At 56.8% G+C, this 8,065-nt stretch overlaps 1 protein-coding gene across 1 annotated transcript in view; it reads left to right on the plus strand.

The window, feature by feature from the left end:
• Positions 1-5,093, plus strand: part of TRIM47 (tripartite motif containing 47) — a 9,136-nt gene extending 4,043 nt beyond the window's left edge. The window contains exons 2-6 of the mRNA XM_009879853.1: positions 805-900; positions 1,429-1,686; positions 2,280-2,475; positions 3,198-3,248; positions 4,468-5,093. Coding sequence (XP_009878155.1) covers positions 805-900; positions 1,429-1,686; positions 2,280-2,475; positions 3,198-3,248; positions 4,468-5,093 — 1,227 coding nt within the window. The remainder of the gene's footprint in view (positions 1-804; positions 901-1,428; positions 1,687-2,279; positions 2,476-3,197; positions 3,249-4,467) is intronic.
• The last annotated feature ends 2,972 nt before the right edge of the window (positions 5,094-8,065 follow it).

Raw genomic sequence — 8,065 nt, forward strand, 5'->3', positions numbered from 1 at the left:
AGGCGCTACTTATTGTCGCCTGCACGGCCCCTGCAGCTCCTCTCTGCCACAGCCCTCGCGCTGCGGGGTGGGAAGGATGGATGGGGAAAGCGCCTGTCCCCCCTCGCCAGGCATGAGCGCTGCAGGGGGCTGGGGGCTGAGCGTTGGGGTTGAGGAGCTGCCCTGGATGGGGGATGCAATGCCCTCCTGGCTCCCGAGGGACCCGTCCTCATGACGGGCAATGGCTGGCGCTAACAATAGCGCGTCAGGAAACGCCGCGTTCGGACGGTGCTTCCTTTGCAGGCACGCAGCACCCCGTGCTCCCGAGCTGGTTTGCTTTGCTCCAAACGAGAAACCTCCAGGGGACTCAGTGCTGCGTTTCTGAGTGCTTTGGGTCTGCTGTTCAGCTTCTGCACCAGTTCCAGGCAGATTTTTCCTAGCCTTGGGATATATACTAAGAGCACGTGGCTTAGCTGCGCTTGCTGCAATCACTGCCCGATGGTTTTGCTTTCAAATTCCTATTTTGTTTGGTTTACGCCGGGAGCAGGGCGGGTAGTGCGGACCTGGGCACGGCCCTTTGCAGCCCGGCTGCTCCTTTAGTTTTCCAACCGTGTGAGAAGGGATGTTTGCAGATTGGATGTTGCGGGGGAGGAAAACAGGAAAATGACTCGCAATTCCCCTTGCCCCCTTCACCCGAAGCCTGATAGCAAGGTCACGGTCAGAGAAGAGGTGGCGGGGGGGGCGGTGGGAGAGGCTGGGTCCCCCATGCCTCCCTGCCGCTGGGATCGGGGGGCAGAGCTCAGCGTTTGTCCTTCATGTCCACAGGCCCAACAAGCCAAATTCCTCAGTGATGTGGAGAACGAGCTGGAGGAGCTGGCAGTCACCATCGCGCAGGCCAAGAAGATGGTGGAGCTCATTAAGGTGACTCTGCAATGGCTTCGCTCCGTTAGCGCAGCTCTGCTGAGCCGGGGAGCGGTGGCGAAGGGGCTGTGAGCTTCTGGGGTGTGTGGGGTGTAGAGGTGGTGCTCACAGGGGAGCAAGTGCTCTGTAAAATGATGGCGACCCAGGAAAGGATCCCTGAGGATCCTTGTTTCTCATCTGTGCTAACTCTCGTGGCATCTCTGGTTGCTTTCATTTGCAAGCTGGAAGAAGGAACGGGGCAAGAGCTCTGCCAGGGCTTCCGCTGGCTCTTGCACCTTCTCTCCCCAGGCTCCTGGGGGTTTTGGTCCCCTTTGCCCCTTGTTCAAACATGTCATTTCACCACCTGGGGACAGGAGATGTGGTGGAGCAGTAAGCAGCCATGCCCAGCAAGTTCCCTTGACACCTGGGTTGTAAAGTGCTCTGAGTTCTTGGGCGAAGGGGGTTAGGGGGTGTGAGGAGGACCCCGCAGAGCTGAGAACTGGGTGCTGGGCAGGGGACAAGGGTGCTCTCCCCTACCCTCGCCTGCAGGAGGTAACCCTCGCCCCTCTCTCCCTGCGCTCAGGGCGCCGCCACAAAGGAGAAAAAAAAAAGCTCTTTGCAGAAGCCTCCGAGGTCCTGGCGACCTTCCAGAAGGAGGTGGCTGGTTTCATCGAGGATGGGGAGCGCTCCATGCTGGGGGAGGCCGAGGCCGATCTCCGCTGGAAGGAGGAGAGGCGAGCCAAGCTGGCCCAGTGCAAGCAAAACCTGGAGAACGTCCCCAGCACCGACACCATCTACTTCCTCCAGGTGCCTGGGTGGGATGGGGCGAGGAGAAGGAGCCGATAATGTTGCCTTTTGGGGTTTTGTCCCCTTTCACGTGGACCTGGGTGCCAGGAGCCTTGGGACACAAGGGCTGCAGAGTCACAGTCCTGTTGGCACAGTTCCCCTCCCCGCTCCCGGGCGGACCAGGAGGCTGAGACTTTCTCCTCCATCACCCCCACCTCCATCCTGGCCGTGACCCAGGTGAAGCCGGTGTGCTGCCCTGGCTGGGTACCTTGGTGTGGGGGGCAGAGGATCGGAGGTTGGGGTGCCCCGCTGTCCCCATGTCCCCATCCAGCATCCCCCCCTCCCTGGCAGCCCAGCAAGAGGAGACCTTTTTGGGAGAAGATGCTGCTCCATGTGAGGTGGGCACAGTCTGGGTCCAGCCTTGAAAGGGAGCGAAGAGAAGGCGCCAGAAACGCGCGGATGGGAAAGCGCTCTCCTCCCTTATGCAAAGCTGTCCTTGGGCCAAGTCCTGCGAGCTGCCAGTTCCCAAATCCTCTGGGGCAGGGTGGGGTTGTGGAACAAGAGACAACTTCGGTTTGTTTGAAACCTCCTGAAACTCTGTCTTTTTGGCTCAGGAATTTCAGGCCTTAAAAGTAGCCATGGAAGAAAACCTCTCCCCGTCTCTGAGCTTCCAGAATGAGCTGAACTTCACCAAATGCACCCAAGCCGTGGGCGCCGTGAAGGATGTGCTGTCTGCTGCCTGCAAAAACCAGTGGGACCACTTGCAGGGGAAAGGAATCGATGGGCTGAGTTTCCAGGACATGGAGGAAGGTTTGTGTTCACCCAGCAGCCCCTCTGCTCAGAGGTCACCCCGTCACCCTCCATCCTCCCTGTGTAGGTGGGAGATGTCTGCAGGCTCGATGGCTCCTGCGAGCGCTGGCCCCTCTCCCGTCAGCCCTGGAAGCTGCCCGGCACGGTTGTGTTGCACGTTGCACAATCCCTGTCTGGGCTTATGCCTCGTCTTTGAGGTTTTATGAATTTTTCCACAGAGACCGGAGACTGGAGAGGCAACAAACAGCCTGGGAGTTAGGCAGGGCCATGCGGGAGGGGGCAAGTGGCCAAAGTGGCCTCCTGTGAAAGGGGACTCTTTCTTCCCAGGATAGATGATCCTCTTCATGGGGCAGGCTGTGGTCTTTCAAACCTGCCAGGGTTAGAAAGCCACTGTGGCAGCTTTCTCCTGTGCTCTCTCGTTTCGCCTGAGCTCTCTCTTCTCTCTCATTTTCTTGGATGCCTGTGGGAATTGCAGCCGGGTTTTTGTCCCCCTTGCCCGTCTCCCTGGGGTGGCAAAATCTGCCCTTTCCCGTGTCCAAGCTGGCAGGGATGTGCAGGGGATGCCGGGAATGCCAGTTGGGCACAGCAGCTGGGTACCACCAGGCTGTCGGGCAGGGGGGTCGATGCTTCAGTAACACCTTTGTTTGTGGCATCGGTTCCTTTGCTGATGGCAAACCCTTCTGTCCCTGTCTCTGCAGCGTTGGCCGAGTCCAGGTTTCCAGAGAAGTCAAACAATCCCGCCTGCCTGGAGAGCCGTGATTACTTCCTGAAATGTAAGTGAGGGACATTTTGCTTTGACAGTTGTTGCTAAGGTCCATCTTCCCTTTCCCCTCTCCTGGCCGGCCGGCTCCTTCCCGCACGCTCAGCCGGCGCTGCTCCCAAGCCGACGGCTGGCAGGAGCACTGCTCCTCTGCTGCCACCAGAGGAAACATTGCTCAGCTAAGGAGGAAGCCTCCTTGCTTTCCTGACAACAGTCATAATCTGTTTAGATGATATTTTTTTTCCCTTGTCTGTGGTTCTGCCGGACCAGCTGCCGGGGAGGGGGGGGGGCTGCAGGCATACCATGTAATTTCTGCTGCCTTCCAGCCCTTGACAAATTGGATCCTCCGTTAAATTCGATCAGAGTTTGTGCGTCGGCCTTGTTTGCCGCAGAGCAGCAGACTGATGAGGGTCAGCTTCAGGGGCAGCAAGCAGAGGGATAATTCAGTGGCTGAGCAGAGACAGTGGGGCAGAAGGGGCTGAGGCTGGAGGGGGCAGGGCGGGACTTGGGCTCCGACACCACACACGGCCCCCTCCAGCCTTACAGGGGATGTGGGGTCACCCACTGGCTCGTCCAGAGGGGACAAGATCTGCCTCGGTGGCACCAAGGGTGTGCTGTGCTGCTGCTACAGGGTTTGGACAAGCCAGGGGTTCATTCCTGCAAAGCAATCGGCAGTGATACGTGTCCAGGGCTGTTCCTGCCGGACGTCCCCTCTGTTCGGGATCCAGCAGGGGTTCTCACATGGCTCCGTGTGCTGGGGGCTGCCTCTGCTCCCACGGGAGCCGTAGTGCAGCGAGGGCCGACTGCACGGAGCGGTTGTTTGTAGCTGTGGTGTGCCTGGCTGCTCTCCGGTCTTCTTGAGGTCCCTCCCTGCTGCGTTTGTCTGTGGTAGCAGAAACCCACTTTTACATGGGATGTTCCTACTACCACTCTACCTACATGCTCCAATGTCAGATATCATGGTTGAGCGCATCAAGCAGCCCTTCTGCTCTCTCCTCTGCCCATTACCTATATTCATCCTGCTAATGGCAGTATCAACTCCTTCAGGCCCTTGTCCTCCTCGGCTGAAATTGGCCGTGGGATTTAAAAGCAAGGGGTTAGAGTGATGGCAGAAGTCAGAAAGGATCATGCTAATTGCTGAAGGCTGGAGCTGGGGATCAGAGCGGGGAGGGCTGGGGGGATATCCTCCCGTTTCCCTCCTCATCCTCATGTCTCCTTCTTCCCCCACACAGTCGCCTTCATCATTGACCTGGACAGTGACACGGCTGACAAGTTCATCCAGCTGTTTGGCACCAAAGGGGCCAAGCGGGTGCTGTGCCCCATCCCCTACCCAGAGAGCCCGACCCGGTTCATCAACTGCGAGCAGGTGCTGGGTGTGAACCTCATGAACCGGGGCAACTACTACTGGGAGGTGGAGATCATCGATGGCTGGGTCAGCATCGGTGTCATCGCTGAGGACTTTGACCCCCGGGAGTCCTACAACCGCGGGCGCCTGGGGCGGAACGAGAAGTCCTGCTGCCTGCAGTGGAACGGACAGAACTATGTGGCCTGGTTTGGTGGCTTTGAGTCCGTCATCCAGCAGCCGTTTTTCCACACAATCGGGGTCTTCCTGGAGTATTCAGAGAAGGCCCTGACCTTCTATGGAGTCAAGGACTCCAAGATGACCTGCCTGCAGCAGCTCAAGGTCTCCCATTTTACCAAGGGTCAGTTTGACCCGTTCCAGAACAAGATCAACCACCAATTCGCCTCTCTTTTCTTGTGCAAGCTGAAACCAGCCTTCTTCCTGGAGAGCGTCGATGCCCACCTGCAGATCGGGCCACTGAAGAAAGATTGCGTCTCGGTGCTAAAGCGTAGGTAACTGCCCGGAGAACGGGAGCACGGGAAGACCCACAAGAGTCTCTCCTGTAGTGTATTGCCGCCGTCATGGCTTCTCTTTGGTAGCGTTGTCTTTCTCTGTGGCAGCCCTCCCTCCTCGCTCCGTGCCGTTGGTGCCCCAGGGGTGGCTGAAGCCGTCTGGCGGAAAGAGCCACGGGCTGGGAGCCAGGCGGGAGCTGGATCCGAGCGCTGGCTCTGCTGCTGGGCTGCTGAGCGGACTTGGGCGAGTCTCTGTGCTGCTCCCTGCCCCTCGGTTTCCCTTTCTGGACATCAGGGACCACGACACAGCCTTTCTTGGTAAAGCACATCGCTCAGGAGAAGTACCATGTAGATTTGAAGCTGTACCTTGGCCAGCTGCCGGGCTGCTCGGTCCCTCTCCTTAACATCTCCTCGCACTGCCCTGGCGACTGGCACCAGCGCTCCGCTTTGTGCCTTATCTCGATCTCTGTGTCGCTGCTGCTTTTTTAAGCTCATCGACACCTTCCGCATGCTCCTTATGAAGTGTCTTTGAAGTAGCAAGGCCAGCATGGACCGGGTGAACCCCCAAAGCCGATGCGGTCGCTTCCCCGGTGCCCACATCACCGCTGTGCCTTGGCGTGTGTGAGCGGGGTGCTGCGGGGTGGGTGGGACGCAGAGGAGCCCGGCTGGGTGCAGGAGCGATGCTGCGGTGACGCGGTGCCTCTCCCCGCAGGATTGACCACCAATTAGCGCTGCAAACGCAAAACGAGGATCTTTGCCCTCCCTCGCGCTGCAGCTGGCGGGTGTCTTGAACGCTGGTCTGCAGCCAGGCTCATTTGGGAAAAGCCGTGGTCCCGTGTGTGTTGGAGCCCTGTGGCTGTGGGGCTGTTCCCCACCGCAGCCAAAAATCCCAGCTGGGAAAGGGGAGAAGCCTCCTGTTGAGCAGCAGCAGCACCATTCCTAAAAAATGGGGAAGCGAGCAGCACAAAACAGTTTCGAGGGTGTGTTTTTAGTAAACACATTCCTCGGGAACTGCTTATAGAAGCTTCACAGCCACATTTCCCCCCACGTTTTTGATGACCCTACTATTTTAGGGGTTTTTAATATTATTAAACCCCCAACGCTTAAGAGTACCCTGGGCATACTTGAGCTGTAGCCCTTACCTTAGAGATTTTTAAGTGATGAAGAGGTGCTGTGAGTATGTGCCAGGGGCGAACAGTCTGTTTTAGGGACAGCTTTGAGTGCATCGATAAAAGGTGCATCATCGGTCAGTTATTAAATGACCCTTTAGACTCTGGCAGTAAGTAACAATTAACAAAAACTACTCTCAAGCCAGCGTCCCCCTCAGGAAAGGTGGAAACTTGAGGCTGAGTGCCAAAAATGCCAGTTCATGTGTCCCAAGGGAGCTCTTCCAGAAAAAAATACAGAAACGCCGCCTGTAAGGGCGGCACAGTGCAGCCCCTGTCTCAGCACAGCGTGCCTTTCCACGAGTTTATTTTTTCTGGGATTAGTTTGCTACCTACCTCCCGAAGCTTGCTTTACAGAATCGTAGTGCTGTCTAATATATACCTAGAGAGAAAATATATTGGGTCAGGTCCTTCGCTGGTGTGAGTGAGTCAGTGATGACGCATCAACGGTCAACAGGGATGGAAAACGGCCCGTTTAGCTAAATATATGAAATATATATATATATATTCCCCAAAGGATAAGCTGGAAATCATAGTGGTATATTCAAGGGGAGCCAAGGGAAAAAAGTGAACGTGAATAAAAAGGCAGCCACAAAGCCGAGAGGTTTAAAGTTAAAGCCACGTTTACATAAACACTGAGGCTTAAAGAGCTCTGTTACTGTAACTCGTGTGCCAACGCTGCCAATTCCTCAGGAAGAGGTGCCAGTCCCCAGCAAACAGCCACCGCTGCGGGCTCTTGTTGGGGGGGCTGAAGGGTTCGAACACATCTGCCCCCTCCCCGGGCAGGGCTGGTGAGTGGGTCTGGGAGGGGAACCCCTGGGATGTGCCTGCAAATCCCTCCTCTTCCTCCTCCTCCGCATGCGGTGACTCCTGAAATACTGCAGGCGGTGGGAAAAGGGGAGGTAGGGCTTCCAGAGCGAAATGTTCAGATGAAATCTTGGCCTTTCCCAGCCAGTGGGAATGCTGCCCGGACTTCTGTCCAGATGGGAATTCACTCCCCGTGTCTTGAGCTCCTGCCTCAAAACCGCTTTGTCTGGCTCGCGCCAGTCGCTCCCCTGCAAAACTCAGCCTTTGCAGGAGATGTCAGCGGTGACACAGCGCAGGCATCGCTGCTGTTTTACTTAACGCCGGAGAGGACTTGGTATGAGAAATTCCTTACCAGATAAGAAAGGTAGGGACGTGCAACAGCCCGTGCACGGTCACATCCCGAGAGGAAGAGGAAGGTAACCTTGATCTCTGCTGCACGTCTGCAGGAAGAGATCTCACACACGGGCTCCCATCTCGGCTCTGTCTGGGCCCTAAATCTCATTTATTCAGGCAAAACTCCCACCGTTTTGCCAGAGTAAATACAGCAGATCTGGGCCTTTGCCCCCATTTCCGTAGGCGGCTTGATTGCTCCGTGGGGAAACCCGTGCTCCAGCCACGCACCCCTCCCTCCTCCGCCTTGCCCAATGCACAGACGCAAGTCTCGGAACTCCATCAGGGTTTGGGATGGTTGGGCGGGATCCTACCTATTTCCATCCTGTAACCAACATGGGAGCAGCTCAGGAGGACACGTCTGAGTGTTTGGGCTTCGCTTCTGGTTGTGCTGCTACTTTTGCTTAATTCACCTCTGCCCCGAGAGCTGCGATGCCAATTCGCAGCTTTACGGGGGCATTTGAGGGCTCCTGTAGACGCGATGCAGGTGGGAAATACTACCCAACCATCTCCTTCCTGCTGCTTGCTTTCATCCTGGTTGGAAGCTCTACAAATCCTCATGGTTTAGGGCATAAAGCAAATTCCAACCCATTTAAGATGGCAGCAATCCCCC

The sequence above is a fragment of the Charadrius vociferus genome, unplaced genomic scaffold, assembly GCF_000708025.1.
Source record: "Charadrius vociferus isolate BGI_N301 unplaced genomic scaffold, ASM70802v2 scaffold260, whole genome shotgun sequence".
NCBI lineage: Eukaryota > Metazoa > Chordata > Aves > Charadriiformes > Charadriidae > Charadrius > Charadrius vociferus.